At 37.9% G+C, this 18833-nt stretch overlaps 6 protein-coding genes across 11 annotated transcripts in view; 4 read left to right on the top strand and 2 right to left on the bottom strand.

Moving 5' to 3' along the window:
• LOC104784851 (serine/threonine-protein kinase D6PKL2-like) overlaps nucleotides 1-1439 on the top strand; it is an 8977-nt gene extending 7538 nt beyond the window's left edge. For 2 of the 3 annotated variants that reach the window (XM_019245631.1, XM_019245630.1), the window contains exon 4: nucleotides 1042-1439. In XM_019245631.1, coding sequence (XP_019101176.1) covers nucleotides 1042-1191 — 150 coding nt within the window. In that variant the 3' untranslated portion in view covers nucleotides 1192-1439. Of the gene's footprint in view, nucleotides 1-27; nucleotides 188-290 lie in introns of all 3 variants that reach the window. The other variant, XM_010509942.2, reaches the window with a different exon arrangement.
• Nucleotides 2002-5791, bottom strand: LOC104784850. The gene is made up of 4 exons (XM_010509941.2): nucleotides 4406-5791; nucleotides 4140-4324; nucleotides 3819-4042; nucleotides 2002-3061 (listed from the first exon to the last, which is right to left on the bottom strand). The coding sequence occupies exons 1-4, from the start codon at nucleotides 5574-5576 to the stop codon at nucleotides 2275-2277; spliced, it is 2367 nt and encodes a 788-aa protein (XP_010508243.1). The 5' UTR covers nucleotides 5577-5791; the 3' UTR covers nucleotides 2002-2274.
• On the top strand, nucleotides 9116-10585 carry LOC104784848 (ethylene-responsive transcription factor 13-like). Of its 2 annotated transcripts, XM_010509939.2 has the most exons (2): nucleotides 9116-9931; nucleotides 10380-10585. In XM_010509939.2, exons 1-2 carry the CDS (start codon nucleotides 9229-9231, stop codon nucleotides 10388-10390), a joined length of 714 nt encoding a protein of 237 aa, XP_010508241.1. In that variant the 5' UTR covers nucleotides 9116-9228; the 3' UTR covers nucleotides 10391-10585. The 2 variants fall into 2 exon arrangements, with proteins under 2 accessions (XP_010508241.1, XP_010508240.1); XM_010509938.2 differs by lacking the exon at nucleotides 10380-10585 and having other exon boundaries at nucleotides 9116-10156.
• Nucleotides 11805-13385, top strand: LOC104784847 (UPF0565 protein C2orf69-like). Its single transcript, XM_010509937.2, has 3 exons — nucleotides 11805-12343; nucleotides 12434-12724; nucleotides 12800-13385. Exons 1-3 carry the CDS (start codon nucleotides 12230-12232, stop codon nucleotides 13349-13351), a joined length of 957 nt encoding a protein of 318 aa, XP_010508239.1. The 5' UTR covers nucleotides 11805-12229; the 3' UTR covers nucleotides 13352-13385.
• On the bottom strand, nucleotides 13439-15337 carry LOC104784846 (probable ribosome biogenesis protein RLP24). Of its 2 annotated transcripts, none has more exons than XM_010509935.2 (5): nucleotides 15228-15337; nucleotides 14725-14836; nucleotides 14182-14295; nucleotides 13949-14085; nucleotides 13439-13828 (listed from the first exon to the last, which is right to left on the bottom strand). In XM_010509935.2, exons 2-5 carry the CDS (start codon nucleotides 14803-14805, stop codon nucleotides 13678-13680), a joined length of 483 nt encoding a protein of 160 aa, XP_010508237.1. In that variant the 5' UTR covers nucleotides 14806-14836; nucleotides 15228-15337; the 3' UTR covers nucleotides 13439-13677. The 2 variants fall into 2 exon arrangements, with proteins under 2 accessions (XP_010508237.1, XP_010508238.1); XM_010509936.2 differs by having other exon boundaries at nucleotides 14725-14826; nucleotides 15228-15330.
• On the top strand, nucleotides 15539-18801 carry LOC104784845 (pentatricopeptide repeat-containing protein At2g44880-like). Of its 2 annotated transcripts, XR_002037907.1 has the most exons (5): nucleotides 15539-17741; nucleotides 17868-17939; nucleotides 18052-18151; nucleotides 18265-18353; nucleotides 18459-18801. XR_002037907.1 is itself a non-coding variant. In XM_019245629.1 (1 exon), the coding sequence occupies exon 1, from the start codon at nucleotides 15643-15645 to the stop codon at nucleotides 17434-17436; it is 1794 nt and encodes a 597-aa protein (XP_019101174.1). In that variant the 5' UTR covers nucleotides 15539-15642; the 3' UTR covers nucleotides 17437-17840. The 2 variants fall into 2 exon arrangements, 1 of the variants encoding a protein (XP_019101174.1); XM_019245629.1 differs by lacking the exons at nucleotides 17868-17939; nucleotides 18052-18151; nucleotides 18265-18353; nucleotides 18459-18801 and having other exon boundaries at nucleotides 15539-17840.

The raw sequence follows: 18833 nt of genomic DNA, 5'->3' as shown, positions 1-18833 counted from the left end.
AGTTGAATCGAGCTCAGACCGAGAGAGATATCTTACAGCTATTGGATCACCCGTTTCTACCGACATTGTACACTCATTTTGAGACAGACAGATTCTCGTGTTTGGTCATGGAATACTGCCCTGGAGGTGATCTGCACACTTTAAGGCAACGCCAACCCGGGAAGCATTTCTCCGAGTATGCTGCTCGGTATGTTTTCTCTCTCTCTCGGTTTCAGTATTACAGAAGCTTAAGTATCATATACTGTTTTCTCACTTTCTTTAGATGTTTCACATTTTTTTGTTTTGGCCAGGTTTTACGCTGCAGAGGTGTTGCTAGCGCTAGAGTATCTCCATATGCTCGGTGTTGTTTACAGAGACTTGAAACCTGAGAATGTTTTGGTTCGAGATGACGGTCACATAATGCTTTCTGACTTTGATCTCTCCCTGAGATGCGCGGTTTCTCCAACACTGATCAAAACATTCGACTCTGATCCATCTAGACGCGGCGCATTCTGCGTTCAACCCACTTGTATGGAGCCTACATCAGCTTGCATCATCCAGCCCTCATGTTTCTTATCACGCAGCATCTTCCCTAACAAGAACAAAAAGAACAAGTCCCGTAAAACGCAGACGGATTTCTTCAAGTCACACTCCGGTGCTCTCCCAGAGCTAGTTGCTGAACCAAATACACGGTCCATGTCCTTTGTTGGAACCCACGAGTACTTAGCTCCAGAGATCATCAAAGGAGAAGGACATGGAAGCGCAGTGGATTGGTGGACTTTTGGTATCTTTGTGCATGAGCTCCTATACGGGAAAACACCGTTCAAAGGATCAGGAAACCGAGCTACTCTGTTCAATGTAGTTGGAGAACAGTTGAAATTCCCAGAGTCACCAGCTACTAGCTATGCAGGCAGGGACTTGATACAAGCTTTACTGGTGAAAGATCCAAAGAACAGGTTAGGAACAAAAAGAGGAGCAACAGAGATAAAGCAGCATCCGTTCTTTGAAGGTGTGAATTGGGCATTGATAAGGTGTAGCACTCCTCCTGAAGTACCGAGACAAATGGAGACCGAACCGCCACCAAAGTATGGACCGATTGATCCAGTTGGTTTTGGTAGTAATAGCAAACGGATGATGGGACCACCACCAGTATCAGCAGCAGCAGCAGACACGAAATCTGGTGGTAAATTTCTAGACTTCGAGTTTTTCTAATGCTTCGGAGAGTTTGTGTTTGGTTCCTTCTTTAGCCATTTTTAGTCTTCTTCATGTCACTATATATTGTAACCATGCCTAAATCTTTAGTAGATCAGGAGTGGGGGTTTATTTCTCATAGTAACTTAGGTCTATCTTCTTCTCTTTTTGTATGGAGATTAAATCTTCTTCCATGGAACTAAAACTTTTGTAAGGACATGGAAAGCCCCAAGTCAGAAATATTTAAGAAAATCTCCTTTGGTACTCTACTGTTAGGTTTGTCGGTATCCTTCTTCTACCCATAGTAAACTAAATAGATTCGTAATGTCAATGTCACTGCCATGTTTTGGGTACATCTATATGAACATTTTTTGTGGTCCCAATATAAAACGAATCAACGATTCAATTATTTTTATTCTAATCCCACAACTGAACTGATTTTGGCATTTGTATGTGTTTTTCTTTAAAACTGTCGGCATGATATTCGCTTGATCTTAACATCACATCTGTAATATATTACAGATTACCAAAATGTGAATCGGCTATGATCAAAAGATATAAACCACGCTTGTTTTTGTTAACCGTAGACCCTAGTCTACCAAGAACTTTAAGTGCGGCAGACAAAACAGAGAATGATCACTTGTCAGACTAAGATCCTAACTCTTTCTCAGGGAATCCGATGAAATCAGGACCCACTGACTAGAGACATTTACATAAGTAGTAACCGACCGACCAGTTTCATGCCAAAAGGAGACAGTTCAAGGTCCGTCCTAGATTTGGAATCAACACCTGCTAGGCTGCTATGACTTATATATATCACCATTAACGAACAAGCAAGAGATTGGTTCTTATTCATTTTCATTAGAACATGTAGCTGAGAACTACATGAACAAAAATCCCCACATTTCATAACCAGAAATCAAAAGCCAAGTCCTAGAGACTTCATATATATACATTTTCTTTGCAGAAATAAACAATATCCAAGCAAATCTATCAAACAACCAAGCCCCGAAATAAGCATAAATAAAGATAGGAAAATTGTAACTATATAGTCTTGTATTTTCCAACTATATAGTATAGTAAAAGTCTATATAATTTAGTGTGCTATTTGATGGAGTATGACCGAGTGCATACCGTCTGTAAGGATTCCGTGAACAGAGCAGAGAAACTCGTTAAAGCTTGGAACACACCAGGCAAACCCGTCTGCAAGTTATTCAGAGTCATGGCTCTTGTTACATCTATTGCCTTGGAATGCTTCAGCATTTCTTCCTCCACTCTTCTCTGGCATGCTCCTAGCTCCAATTTTTTCTCTGTGAGCGGGTCCCGAGCATCTAATACGTGTCCGTTGTCTGGTCCTGAATCCGGGAGACCAAACCCGACCGTGGAATACGACTGATAATATTTCCTTTCGATGTTTCTAAGCGAGGAAGCTTTCTTCTCAAGCTCCTTTGATGCTGACTCTGTTCTTTTCTTTATCTTTAGTTCCTCGGACTGCTTCGCTGATATCACGTGAACAACGTTGATGAAGCTTTTGATTGCTTCGGAAGCCACTGTGTCTGGGACTCGGTCTAGAGTAAGCTTCCACTCATCACAAAATGCGTAGGCGTCTACTGGCTCTTTATGACTGGGATTGTCGTCTTGGCAAACTGGAAGAAGAGTTAGCTTGAACCAGGCTTGAACCGAATGTATGAAGTCCCTTTGGAATTTAATCAGCCGGCAGAAACTAGAGTGCCATAAAGACACAGCTGTTTCCAAGTCACGTGTTGCTTGTCTGTGTAGTTCAGATGTTGATTCCCCTTTGCCTGACCTGTTAATGAGCCCCTGAACTTGCTGTACGATGTTGTTCTGAATCTCGTGGAACTGATGCATTGATTTCCACATGTACATGAAGCTGCACAATGAAATATCAGAGATTAGCCTGTAACTTTCTTATCTTTAAAGCAAATACCTATACTGCACAATTGATGGAATCAAGCAATTACTGAAGCATAATCTTTAGACTCTTAGCATGGATTTGTCAAAATGGTCTTTTATCACTCTCTTGTTTTCGGAATTACTACAACTACCACACTTGAAACTTGGTTAGGGACCTTTAAAATGTAGGCTCTAAATTACCATGCCACACACATTGAGGAAGATCTATCTCTAATCTCTATTTACCACAACGGATACCAGAAATCAGAACTAGATATTAGCCAATAAGCATAATCATGATATTCATTCAGCCTGTGTAATTTAGGCAAAGACATGATCACCAGTTCAGTAGCTTACTTGGTCAGGATAACCTATAAAAGCCCAACACCCTACAATATTTAAGAGAGTTACGGATATTTGTCTCAATCTAAGAAGCAGCCCATCATATTAGGGAATCCAAAATTCTACAGAATAGCTTCAGAAAGGCATGGGATAACTAACTGCTGAAGCTATCAATTTTTTAATTTAATGTTCACCTACTTGATGAGTCCACACTATTCTTTTATAAATGTGAAAGTTGGTGGAAGTATACGTACGTACTTCTACGAGTAAATTATGATACAGACCTATCAATGCAAACAGCTGGTAGGAGTGAACTCAATAGCGCATATGATATCATATAGTCAGTGATACACAATTAGCTAAATTAGATCAATCAAACAATGCAAACATACCCATGGCAGAGTTCAACGAGCTGCGGGACAAGATCAGTATCTCGAAGGCGAATAATTGCATTAGACGTTGTGCTGACGGCCTGAGAAGTAACAATTATAAGAGACTGTAACCTCGTGATAGAGCCCTTTGTCTTGTCTAACTTAATCTCATTCTCTCCCTTGTACTCTTGGCTTTGAAGCTTTGACAACTTCTTTTCGTGCTCAATCTTCAACCCTTCTCTAGCCTGAAAGTTCATTCGTATCTCCAACAATTAGTGAAACCAAAACCTACAAGAATTGACAAAAGAACTGACTGAAATTGAATAAACAGTAGAGACCTACCTTGACTTCCTCATAGAGTTTCTTTTCCCATGCCAAGAGGCGGTCTAGACTGGAAGATAGGCTCTTTGGACCACCCGGTTGGTCCAATGCGGTTGTGTCAAGCCTGTACTTGACTTCCAATGGCGGCTTTGAGGTCCAGGTTGAGCTCAGATTGCTCAATACACTACTCGAATGAATCACCGTCTCTAAACACACGAAATTCACAATGCAAAAATCAAAATCAACTCCCAAATTAACCTAATTCGAATCTATCAAGCAAAACTCACTCTTCAATTGGCTGAAACTGCGATCAAGCTGAGCCCTGCCAAGATGTAGCATCTGAGAAACTTGGTCACCAGCAGAAGCCGCCTTGTCGAAATTCTCCTTGATAGCATCAACAATCTCCTTCAAATCTCTATGCCTCACCACCATCTCTCCTCCGCCTCTGTAGCTACCAGAAGACGTCGTCGCGTCATCTGCTTTGCCATACTTCTCTTGTGAAACACCACCTCCATACTCCTGCGGCATTGCTTGGGGCGGCGCCTTCTGATGGTACTCCCGTCTCATCGAACTCGTCTTCACAGAAGATCCGAAATCGGAACGCGTCCCAATCTCAGACACTGACTCTCTATCCTCTTCTTCCTCTTCCTCCTCCGCGGCCTCAGATGAGCTCGTCGTACTGTAATGATCATGATCCTCCCATTCGCTACACTGAACCTCCTCTCTCTCAGTCTCCTCTTCCTCTTCCACCGCAGTAGACTCGAATTGCTTCTTCTTCTTCATATGGAAAAACTCATGCTCCGATCTCTCTGTTTCGGTATCGTCTTCATAGCGGTTCTGTTGTTGTTGCCTCTCTTGAGATTTCCGATCGAAGAACTCAGAATCAGGAGGGGAAGGAGGGTAAAAGTTCTCCCAATTCCAGACGGAAGAAGCTTGAGAAGGAGTGGCTGAGTAAGTAGAGTTCTGGTAAGCAGTAGGGTAAAAGCTCGGCATGAAATTGGATCTCTCACTAGACGAAGGACTCGAGAGAATATGAGGTAACTTAGGTTGTTGCTGTGGCTGTTTCCGGCGCCGATTAGATGACGCTGTAACAATCGGAGGTAGTTTCGAGCTAGCAGCAACAGAAGGAGGAGCCGGCGGTTGAGTATAGACTGAAGAAGGAGCAGGTGACGGCGGTATAAACTTGGCGGAAGAGTGTTGAGACGACGACGGCGGTTGAGGAGGATGATGATGATGAGTATGGAGAAAAACAGCCGGAGTCTGATCTGATACAGCTAATGGCTCACCGGCGGCGAATGATGAAAGAGCAGATCCGGTGAGACGAAGCGATCTGCAGTAATCGGCGTGAGCTGCAGCTAGGTGATGTCGTGCGTTGACAGATTCCGTCATGAGACGGCGGCGTTCTTTGCACCGCCGTACTGTGTCTTCATTATCGAGCTTCGACGCTGCACATCCCATGGTTAATGGTTTCTCTCTCTCTCGGCTGAGTTAACTTGAACGATCGGCGGCGCGTGGAGTCATCTCGGTTGTGCTCTGCATTATTATTATTTTTCAATGGAGAAGAATCACACAAAAAAGGAATGGGGGAGAAAGTTTCTTAGCTGTTTCCACTTGATCGGACTCTCTTTGACTGTACATTGCTCTCTCTCTACTAGTACTATTTTTCTTATCTTTTTCCACTTTTATTATTTCTTTTAAAGAACTATATATTAAGTATATACAAAGTTTCCTTTTTCTATTTTATTTTATTTATTTTGTCCCCCAGTGAGTCAGTGACTGTCATTAACCTGGACTAGTGTTTTTTTTTCCACTTTGTTACTAAAACAAATTTTGATTTCCCACCAAGTTATAGTTTAATGCAGTATACAAATTTGACCAGTAGTATAAAAGAGTTTTAAATATTTGAAAATACCTGTTAGTATTTATTCTGATTATTTTAAAAAAATTTAAGATGGTGCGTCGGTTGATGTGGAATGTAATTAATGACAAGAAGAAATAAATAAAACATATTAAAGGATGCTTTCGTGTGGTTTGGGTAGGTGGTGGATTAAATTTGGAAAGACCTAAAGTATTAGTCAAATTACTAATAGTAGTAATTTATTATTAGAACGTAATTGCAAATCTGAGAATGGAAATTATTTGAGTTTTTAGGGAAGTCATTGAATCGTTGGCTAAAACGGCAGGATGTTTACACTCGGAGTTTTAAAACGGTGTACCATGTCGTTGGGAAGAGTCTTTTTTACACCGTTTATAGAAGAAAGTATCCACATTCCACAACAACAAAAAAACAAAAAACAACAACATGCATTTACTTTTTTTTTTTTGCTTTCCAGCTTTGTATAAGAGGTTCATCAGCAACGGTGAAAAGTTTTTTTAAAAAAACAACGGCATGTAAAAAGAATATCACAAATCAGACTTAAAATAGTACTATATATTAGCTAGTATGTTTAGAAATTGTTCCATCTTTTTTTAAAGTGAGCTTCGATACTCCCCGAACGAGCATCTAATTCGTCTTCTTTTATAATGGATGCATCATGCATGCTTGGTTGCTTCCGTAAATGTAACGTGCGTACTTTGTTTTCTTTTGGAATTGATTAAGCAAAAACACTTGAAACTATTCAATCATATTTCACCTTGTTTTTGTATTCGACAATCATCAATTATCAAACGTAGTGTCGTAGTGATATATATTACATTCACCAAGATGAATAAGTAAAAAAAATACAAAGGAAAATAAAGATGGATAAGAATTGATATAAAGCATGTGGAGACGTCAACACCTTCGAAAATGACCCAACTGAATTTTTTTTTTTTGTTATCCCTTTTAAAAAAGCACAACTTTTTGTATTATCTTTATCTTTTTTTGGTTGTAATCTTTTGATTACGAATATTCTTTAAGTTTTAGATTTCAGAGATATTCATATAGATCTTGTTCTTAAAGCTTTCCCATCTGTGATGTCAATTTTATTCTCTCGGTGAATCAAAAGTGGTTAATTTGTTTTCTAAGTGTGTTAATGATGTCTGGTTTAGCTACACTCTAGTATTCACGATAATACGATATACAGAATCATGCATGTCTACAATGATTCTTCTTAAATAAAGATTTATGCTGAATGGAATCAATAGTTGAAAACCAAATCATACGTACATTTTAATTAAAAACATTGCGTCTTTTATAGTTAGGTGTCCGGACTCCGGAGCAGCCATGTGGAGTGGACTGTTGTCTTTTGTGATATATTATTGTCTCTCTATACCTTAAGATATGAGTCTAAATCGTTGCGTTGGACATTGGTCCCATTACTACACACACCACTTGACTTTGATTGAGCCGGTTTTAACGGGCTTTCGTAAGGTAATTAATATCACTTATTTGGTCGTTGGCCCATTATTGAAAGAAATCTTCTATAACATAGAAGAACCTTACGTTACGTACGTCATATTCCCCCACGTATACAACAAAACTGCTGAGTTTTACACGTAAAATAACGTAACGCAGACAAAGAGTGCCAACGTATCTTCACTGTTTTCAATTATATTCGATTCGGATAACTAAAAATACTCGATATAATTTATATTTAAACGTTTTATCTTTATAGAGATGTTACAACGAAATGAACAAAAAAACAAATAGAGAGAGTGAATGAAAACAAAAATGGCAACTAACAAAACGTGTCTTTGACAGTCACAGTGCGTCGACTTTAACTTTTGTCGCTTAATTATATTTTAATAATCAATTAGCACGTGAAAATTGTGTCCTTCCGATTTGTTATTTGTTTTTGTTTTTTTTTTTTTTTCAATGGGAGTAGCTAGATTAATGGTTTTAATTTGCAGGGCTTTTACACTTTATTCATAGAAAAAAAACGAAGATCTAATCTTATGTTTTGTTTGTTGATTTTAGTATTCAATTCCATTCCATATGGGAGTAGATAGATTAATATAGTTTAAATTTGCAGAGCTTTTATACCTTATATAGTTATATTCAATTCCATAACGAGAAAATTTTGTATTACTGTGTAGCCAGTAATATAATTTTGTTAGACTCGTCGTTAACGAATCTTGTTATTTTCCATAGCTTTCTTGACTTCGCACTCCTGTGTTGTGTTGCACGTTTCAAGTATTTTATACAAGTTCTTCTCTTCTCTTTTTCTTCTTTGTTTTCCGTGTTGAATATGAAAAACTTATGAAGTTAATATTGAAAAACTTATGAAGTTTGACCTTAATAAACAATAAAAAGGATGATCGAGTGAAAAGAAAAATGTATTATACATATATGGTTTTAACAATATATATATAAAACAGTTATTTGATCTATATATATCCAAAGATATATATATATATATATATGAGTTTAGAGAATGTCTTATACATATAAAATTTGGATCATGAACCAAAATAAGTTAAATTGGTCGAAATTAAGTAAATTTCCAATCGTTTTAATTTAATTTGTTTGTTAGTTTGTTGGTTTTTCACTTTTTATACCTTTCGTTTCTTATTGGTGATCAGTCGGTTATTTCGAGAAAATTATTGAAAGAATTATATTCGATCATTTATAAAATATTCGGCCTAGCTAGGCTATCGTAGCCTGACACAAAATGATTTACACATGTGACCTACTTTCTTAAACTAAAATTTAAATAACTTACAGATTTTGGTAATAACATCAACACATAAAGTATACGATATCTTCTTGATTTTTATATATCGTTTTTGACTTGACATCAAGCAAGGTACAGAACTATAAAAAAAAAAAATGAAGAAAGACAAATATCATTGAAAAAGAAAGACCAAAACAAGACCAATAGTCCAAACAAAATATTTCGTCACTGTTCTATTATTAACAAAGAACGAGGCAAGTAAAAGAAAAAAAAAACAAAACGAATCTTCAAAGAACGTAACAACTATCACTAATCAACCGACGTCGTTTCAGTACTTTAAAGAACCTTCCATGGACCTTCTCTCAATCCATTACCTTTATAAACCTTCTCTTCACTTCATTCGATTTCCAAAACAAACACAATCATAACTGTACAAACTGAAAAAAAAAAAAAAAAACAGCTTTCACTCTCTTAATCCACTCTCATCATCAAGGTTCATTAATTAAACCTTTTTAATGTCTGGTTTTAATTACAGCGACTCGTTAATAAACTCATCTGAATCCGTGAATAACGGCGTTAACTCACAACAGTCACAGATGTACTTCCGTAACCCAAGTTTCAGCAACGTTATCTTAAACGATAACTGGAGCGATTTGCCGTTAAGTGTCGACGACTCACAAGACATGGCTATCTACAACACTCTCCGCGACGCCGTCAGCTCCGGCTGGACACCTGTCGTTCCTCCTCCCCCCGTTTCATCATCTCCGGCAACGACGACGGACGTAGTTTTCGTTAGAGAAGAGAAGAAGAAGCAGCCTATTACAACGAAGGCGAGTGGATCGCACGCGCCGAGGCAAAAGGGGATGCAGTACAGAGGAGTGAGGAGAAGGCCGTGGGGGAAGTTCGCGGCGGAGATTAGGGATCCGAAAAAGAACGGAGCTAGGGTTTGGCTCGGGACTTACGAGACGCCGGAAGACGCGGCGGTGGCTTACGACAGAGCGGCGTTTCAGCTTAGGGGATCGAAAGCTAAGCTTAACTTCCCGCATTTGATTGGGTCTTGTAAATACGAGCCGGTTAGGATTAGGCCTCGCCGTCGTTCGCCGGATCCGAGTAGTGTTTCTGAGCAGTTGTCGCCGGAGCAGAAGATGGAAGAAGGAGAGCAGTCTAGGTTTGTGGTTCCGGAGTTGGATTTCTCGGTGGATCAGTTTTGCTTCGATGGTAGTTTATTAATTGATCAATCTGAGTGTTCTTCTTATTCTGATAATCAAACATGATTTAGTTTCTTTAATTAACTTTTAAGTAAAGTTTTTTTTTTTTTAATATTTAATAAGCAAATATTTGTTTATCGAGTTTGCTGTATGAATCATATGATCATATGATCTTATGTAATGTGATGGAATATATATATATATATATATATATATATGGAGGTTTTTTTGTTTTTCTTTTTTTTTTCGATTCCATAGATTATTAACAAATTGAATTTAAATACTACAACTGTAGATATATGTAGATGACAATGTCACCTTGCTCGATGATGTCTTTTTTTTTGTTTCTACCATTTTTGGAAATTTTTGAGCTGTGTTTATATTGTCAGCATCTTAAGGAAGTTGGATAGGCCTATATTGAAGACATTTCTTTTGGTGGCCGAATCTTTCGATTTCAGCTTGGAAATAGCAAAATCATGACACGTTGTGGGAGTTGAAGTTGATGGGCTGCTTCTACGTTACGAGAAAAGTTACGCATTAATTTGGTATTGATCACAATGATCACGTTTTTTTCCCTTTTTTTTTTGTTTCCGCAGCCATTGTTGCTAGGATTTGAGATATACTACATTATATGTGTAATAACAAATATGTATTTTTAACTATAACAGTATAGTATTTATGTAAATTTTGAGATAAGTATGTCCAACCACACTAGGAAGCTTTGGTTACATGAAAGCAATGGGAAATTATGATTAGTTCTTAATCTTTTCGGTTCATTACTCAACCGATCTTTTCTGACACAAACAACCTTGAATGATTATTTTATAGGCTATAATATATCACACAAAAAAAATTAACAAAATACAACACAAATTAAAATAAGAAGTAAATTGAAGGTACAAAGCATCAAGCGGCGGTATGAGTAACTAACCAAACCAAAACACACAAGAATAATGAAACAACAACTCATTACAACAAATAATATAATAAAAAGATACATCAATCACATGAAGTGATAATTCAAGGACTCGATGTAGTTGTAGAAGGCGGAGGGGAGAAGAATGGAATATTAATGGATGGGAGATTAGTCGGAATTACTGTCGGAAATGAAGGCAAAGTTGGCATTGGAGGCATTGTTGTGGGAATCGTGGGAAGGTTTGGTTGTGGCAACGTTGATGGCATTGGAAATGGAGACATTGCAGTGGGCATTGTGGGAAGAGTTGGTTGTGGCAATGTTGACGGCAATGGAGGTAATCCCATTGTCGGGATAGGCAGATTTGGAATTTGAGGAAGAGGTTGTTGCTGGAGAAGCTTTCGTGAGGCCAAGCAAGTGTTGATCATATTAGAGAAAGAGAGACTCACTAAAAAAGCAATGAGAAAGAACTTGTATGATGATGCCATTTTGGGTGTGTTAATGAATCTCTCTGATTATGGCTAAGCCTCCTTTAAATGCTTTACTTGTATTTGCTTTGTGCTAGCTGATGAGAAATTTAAAGATGTGCGATTGAGTTTATATAGTGGCAAGATTTGCAAATACTATTGTGTACAATATCATATATGGTTTTTGGTAGGTGTAGTTTACGGCTTGTGTATGGTTGGCTTGAGCTTTTTGTTAGTTCAACTTATTGTGTGTTTTTTTTAAAGATTATTTTGACAATCCATGGATTTCTATTAAGGTTAGTTCAACAATCAAATCCTCCGACTCTAGTACACGTTGCTACCTAATAACTAAACTTTACACCATCCTTTTGAGTTTAATGCATAGTCATACATATACCATAATCTTATTTAACTTTTCATAAAAGAGAAATAAAAGTTTAATTTATTGAAACTATATGATATATCAAACACAAAGTAAACTCAAAACCTTCTTTGACCAAACTTCAAAACATCAAATAATTATTATCACTGTTTTGTCATAGCATTATAATTACGGAATCCTTTTTCTATTTTTAGAAAACGTAATAAATCACCAAATTAGTAAATCCACAGACCAATACAAGATTACAAGACCCTGATCCTGAGTCTTTAGCTTAATCCATAAAGCTCAACCTCCCTGATCAGCATCCTCTCAACACATCCGGTGTCTTATCACATACCACCATATCATATCCAATCTAGAGAAGCTCTTAAGGAGTAGTGTGACGAACAGAGACTTTTTGTAGACTCGCATCTGTTGACGTAGTCCTTGTGATTTAACGCACACAACATGTTCGTCAAAATTCCCAAGTGAGTGTTGTTATCAAAGTCACGGTCTTTGATCGATTAACTCGTTAAAGAGTCGAAATTTAGATTTCGTTTGATCATCATGGAACGATGGTCCGGCGTTTTGAATATTCCGTTGGATGCTAGTACTAGAAACTACTACAGAGTTGCAGCATCTCTTTGCCTTTCTTCATCTTCTTCTTCCAAAATCCTGACTGTGAGTGCCACTTTCTCTTTTATTCTCTGTTCCTTTCAGATTCATGCTCAATTCAAAAAAAAGCTTCATTTTTTTTTTTTAAATCCGCAGGTGCCTTCTGCAAATGCAATATTTTTTCATGGGGACAGAGTTCAAGACACTGGTAGTCCTGTGATTGAGAGGCTCTATGATCTCCAGAAAGTAGCTGAGATCATTGTTTCTAAATTTGGTAACTCTGTTAATGCTTGGGTTGTTGAAGCTTCTGTCTTTGATGGACCATTTGCTATCTACAAGGACTTTGTTCCATCAGTGAATCAATGGGGAGAACCAAAATCTTATCTCCCAACTGGCTTCCCAGCTTCTTCATCCATTGTCTCCTTCTTATCTAGTTGCCTCCATGAGGTATTTCTCTCGTTTATGCTATCAATTACTCTCTTTAGCTTTCATATATTGACCATATGATTTATCAAAAACCAGGCAAAGAAACTCATTTTGAAGGAAGGCAAAGAATTGTGTTTGATAGACCAGATTGCATCAGTTCATCACTGTCCCAGAACTATTGTTCTTGGGTTTAGCAAAGGTGGAGTTGTGATAAACCAGCTCATGAGTGAGATGAGTTCCTTGGATATAAACTTTGCCGAACCTATGAGCCAGCATGAAAAGATTCAGATCATTCCAGCCTCCAAAGAAAGCTTCCTCAGCAGTATTTCTCAAGTTCATTACATCGATGTAGGACTGAACTCTTCTGGTGCCTACATTACTGATCACAATGTCGTGCAGAGAATCTCCCAACGCATTGCACGACGAGCAGACTCGCTACGCATTGTCATTCATGGAACTCCTAGGCAGTGGTGTGATAAGCAGCGTGGCTTGATTCGCAAGGAAAAAGATGAGTTGGTTAGTTTGCTCCAAGCTGAAACTGAAAATTCCGGTGGGAAACTACAGGTCCTTGAAAGATTCTATTTTTCTGGTAGACTTCCTGATTTGCAAATGCATTTTGAGATCATTGATGCTATGGATGTCTCTTAAACATTTGCATGATAAATGCCACTTTTTTAGCTTATGTTACATTGCGCATAGCTTATATAAAACGAAAGAGAAAACATAACACCAAAGAAGACAAAAGGCATAAATATTACTCTCGACTCTGTTTGTTTTCTATCAGAAAGAAATAAATAATACATTGCAAATGAAAGTAACTTAAAAGTCATTTTATCAGTACAAAAACCAAAACTTTCTTTTTTGAAGACATTAAAAAAACTCATGGACTAAAGTAAGGCTTTTTTTATAAGATGACAACCAGCTTCAGAGTAAGTGAGTAGGCTTTTTAAATGGATCATAACGTTTCCACAGAATCACTCTTCCATGGCTTCGTTTTGAATAGACTTCTCTTTGGGAACAACAACTTTGACCTTCTCTGAAACTCCGGGAGCCCGGACCAAACTAATCTGGTTGTTTAGCTCCTTCGTATCCTCATTGAATTTCTTCTGTTTGTTTGGCTTCAACCTAAGTCCCACACAAAAAAAGAAAAGAAAAACAAAACAATCATAATCAAAAACAGAGTCTAATTTCAAATTCATACAAGCAGTGTTTACAAGGATTTGTAGAAGAAGAAGGAATGTATACCTGTTTTCAATATGTTTGGCCTCTCTAGCGCTTCTGATCTTATCTATCTTCTTAATAGCCTTGAGTGTATTCTCTGTTACGTTCCTGTCATATCTCTCAGGTCTGTTTCTCTTCTTCTCAAACTCAAATGTTTTATCCTTTTAGGGTCAAGGAAACAAAGAAAGACAAGCAGAATGGTGAGCTGCGAGCATTAACTATATAGCCCCGGAGAAGCATAAATACTTAACACGTACCTTAGTCATGTCCTTTCCATGTGCCGCTCTGAATGCTTTAGTCCATTTCACTTTACGTGGGTTTCTCTTCATCTTGAAGTTTTTGTGACATTTCGACCTACAGAACCGGAAAATCTGCAAAGGAGAAGATAAAACTCAATCACAATATATGCATAAGAAACAAAGCTAAGCGATTACATGAAAACAGATGAGATGCTTGGTTAGCGTTTACACTCAAAACAAGAACAAAAAGATTTGTAGGCTTCTTACATACTAAACTCCTGGACAAAGATGCCATTAATTTGGAAACACTAATCAAATCGTAAGAATAGACAAAACTGGTCATCTTTAGCTAAACAATCATCCAACTAACGACAGACTTCAAAATTGGTCATTTAAGCTTCCTTTAGCTAGGACTAAGGAAATATGATGAACTCATGAACATAATATATTTCTACCGCAAAGCAGATGAAAATGTTTAAAACCACAAAAGCATATCAATTAAACCATACAAAAGATTCAAGCAGGGTAATATAAAGATTGATGCCATATTAAATAAATTACCTTGGCATCATTGCGGACAAACTGAATACCATGTCCAGGATATATTGTGGACGAGCAGAACCAACACTTAACCAATCTCATTTTGCCTCGTCTTTGAAACCCCTACAAGAGACTGTACCAAAGTTAAAAGACATGTAAAAATCTGAAACTAAAACCACAAAAATCACAACCAACACACACAGAAGAAGGAATCTACTTTCCTAGAAATAAAGATGTTTGACTTATAAATAAGAACTAAGAAGCAGAAAGCAAGATTAAAAGTTTCAATTTTTATCAAAACTTATGGTTACTATGAAGAGGTTCTTCAGTATACAACTCAAAAAACTCGTCCACGGATGTAGTAAGCAGAAGAACCTTAGGATTATTTATCATGAAAATTTTAACATTTTAAAACCCTAGATTTCAACAAGAGATGAAGAATCATAACACGAAAAAAACAAACGAAGGAGATAGGTTATGAGAATAAATTGGGAAAAAAGGCATATTGAGAATTAAGGACAAACCTGTAGGTGATTCTAATTAGCGAGAGCAATTTCAAGAACAGGTTTCGCTTTCAGCCTCCCGAAAAAAGGAGAGTTCTAAAGACAAAGTAGCCAGCCGCGAGAAGAAGACGATTAGGGTTTATGTAAACCTCCGAACGTCGTCGTTTTGCTCTGGCCCTTTATTTTAATTATAGGCCCATAGCCCAACAATTATGCAACCCATATCTCATGTATGTTTTTGGCCCATTAACGCAAATTTTCAGTTTTTGTTTTTTTTTTAAGAAGAAAATAGAAATTACAGTTTCTGGTAGTAAGCGTTTGGTTTTGCAATGATGATGATGATGATGATGATGATGATGAATTGATGATTATACTAATGACTCATGGTCGATGAAGACTTTACAGAGCATTAAGCTCATAGTTTTGCAATAAGACGATGATGGTATACGAGCGTGAAACTCAACCGGTATGGCTTCCGACTGCGAGAAAGTGTTTTAATCTTCTCCAACAATGTCACCGCCACGGCAGATTCTCACTTCTTCAGATTCATGCTTTCATGCTCCGCCACGCCATAGAGACCAACGTTCAAATCTTCACCAAGTTCTTGGTTTGTTCTTCGTCTGTTGTTGGGATTACTTATGCCCGTAAGTTGTTCGATCAAAGGCCTCACAGAGAAGACAGTTTCCTGTGTAACTCCATGATCAAGGCCTATCTTGAAACTCGTCATTACACTGATTCGTTTGCTCTTTACAGAGATCTTAGAAAGGAAGATACTTGTTTTGCTCCTGATAATTTTACTTTCACGACTTTGACAAAGTCGTGTACTTTGAGTTTGTGTGTTAACCAAGGTTTACAGTTGCATAGCCAGATTTGGAGATCTGGGTTTTGTGCAGATATGTATGTTTCGACTGGAGTTGTTGATATGTATGCCAAATTTGGGAGGATGGGGTGTGCGAGGAATGTGTTCGATGAAATGCCTCAGAGAAGTGAGGTTTCTTGGACGGCTCTAATCTGTGGGTATGTTAGGTGTGGAGAGCTGGATTTGGCGAGTAAGCTCTTTGATGAGATGCCTCAAGTCAAGGACGTTGTGATATATAACGCAATGATGGATGGTTACGTTAAGTCTGGAGATATGACCTCTGCCAGAAGATTGTTTGATGAGATGACTCATAGAACTGTTATCACGTGGACCACTATGATACATGGTTACTGCAACAACAATGACATAGAATCTGCGAGGCTTTTGTTTGATGCTATGCCAGAAAGGAACTTAGTTTCTTGGAATACAATGATAGGAGGATACTGTCAGAATCAAAAACCTCTTGAAGCTGTAAGATTGTTTCAAGAAATGCAGGCAACCACCTCTCTAGATCCGGATGATGTGACTATTGTGTGTGTGCTACCAGCTATTTCTGACATGGGTGCTCTCAGTCTGGGTGAATGGTGTCACCATTTTGTGCAGAGGAAAAAGCTCGATAAGAAGGTGAAAGTGTGTACTGCAGTTCTTGATATGTACTCGAAATGTGGGGAGATAGAGAAGGCGAAAAGAATGTTTGATGAGATGCCAGAGAAAGAAGTAGCCTCTTGGAATGCTATGATACATGGGTATGCTTTGAATGGGAATGCACGTGCAGCTTTGGATCTATTCTTGGCAATGCTGAAAGAAGTAAAGCCAGATGAGGTCACAGTGCTTGCAGTTCTCTCAGCTTGTAACCATGGCGGATTAGTGGAGGAAGGAAGAAAGTGGTTCCACGTGATGAGAGAAGAATTTGGCCTGAATGCTAAAATTGAGCACTATGGCTGTATGGTTGATATACTAGGCAGAGCAGGGAACCTAGACGAAGCAGAGGATTTGATTACAAACATGCCTTTTGAGCCAAACGGTATAATTCTAAGCTCTTTCTTGTCTGCATGTGGTCAATACAAGGATATAGAAAGGGCTGAGAGAATTCTGAAGAAGGCAGTCGAATTGGAGCCACAGAATGATGGGAATTATGTTCTGTTGAGGAACTTGTACGCTGCAGATAAAAGATGGGATGATTTCGGGATGGTGAAAAACATGATGAGGAAGAACGAAGCCAAGAAAGAGGTTGGTTGTAGCTTGATTGAGATAAATTATATCGTTTCTGAGTTTATATCAGGAGATACAGCCCATCCTCATCGGCGAAGCATACATATGGTTCTCGAGAAGCTGCTTATGCACATGAAAGAGGAGGAAGCCAACTGGTGAGAGTAACTCACAGTTTCATATTAGTTCATCACATGCTACTCAATATGAAATACTTGGGGGCAATAAGAGTTAGTTGTGTCATTCTAAGAGAGGGAACCTCCATGTTCAGACCAATGGACTCAGAGAGCAAGGCACACACACAGATCAAAGGTCTCCACGAACAAGTTAGATTCTGCTTAATGCAAGTCATCATCCGAGGAATCAATTACTCTTCTCGTGTTCCTCTGCAGTGGAAACTTTAAAAAGCTCCATACTCAGTTCTTTGTTTGGTATGTCTCTGCAGTGCAATGAAACAGCTCCACTAGGTATGGCTTTTGTCTAATTTGAACACATATCCATGTTGTGCAATTGTATATAACATTAAGGTCTCTGATATTCCTTGGACACAAGTTTTCATTTTGGGAGTTTTTTTTGTTGTTGTTGCGTTGCAGCTCTTGGAACAAAGATATTAGCATCAGAAGCTTTGGCTCATGAATGGGATAGCAAGACTGAATCAAAGATATGTAAGGATTAGTTACAACTTAGTGATAGCATAAATTAATTAGTATATTCATTAGTATTTTTGTTCTGTATAAACTTTTAATCTCTGTTTCTTCTGGCTGGCTCGTTGTGCAGACTTCAGTGATATATGCATCTTTTCCTGGTATGAGGCCATTGGTAACTTCCTATCCCATTTATACAGCAACATTAAACACCTGCTTTACTTGGGAAAGTGGTACGATATTGAACTCTCGTCTCCATTGTTTACTTGTTTCCTAAATTCTAGAATTTTTCCACTAACTCTTGAAGAACTTTATGTAACCTTCCCAATGACTGATGATTACGTAGAGCAAAACAATGGCGTGATGGAGACTGGATGTGCACACATTGCAAGAATCGCAATGATGCATCATCTCGATCAGAGTGCAATGTAATAGGTGAGTTTTCTGTTAGTCTTTTCAGTTAATGATTCTGGTTCTTTGCATTTAGTTAAGGTAAACAAAAGCCAAAGACAACTTTATAATCTTTTAGTTTCATGTCAGGTGCAAGACTAAAGGAGATACTATTGAATCAAGAGATAACTCCAACACTACAATCTTGAAGAATCAGATAAAGAATGTTCTTCTATACACTCTGGTTTCATAAATCCTCCCAAGTGATGAGTGTGATCACTCTCTCTCTTACAGCCTTTGAACCTCTGTTTCTTTTCTTGCTTTTTAAAATTTCCTGTTTCGGTTTCAATGTTTCCTTGTTTAATCCGACAACCTATCTTCTTAAGTTATAGGATCGAAATGTAGAAACATCATTGAAAACCATTTTGTTTTGCCGCAAAAAGACTTAGCTACTAGTTTTTCTGCAACAAATAAGTATATAATGATACTACAAAGTTCAGTGTCTACACAAAATGATGAGAGACT

The sequence above is a fragment of the Camelina sativa genome, chromosome 5 (genome assembly GCF_000633955.1).
Source record: "Camelina sativa cultivar DH55 chromosome 5, Cs, whole genome shotgun sequence".
NCBI classification, from domain to species: domain Eukaryota; kingdom Viridiplantae; phylum Streptophyta; class Magnoliopsida; order Brassicales; family Brassicaceae; genus Camelina; species Camelina sativa.
The sequence above is the reverse complement of the archived record's forward strand: the minus strand, read 5'-3'. Positions and strand labels throughout refer to the sequence as shown.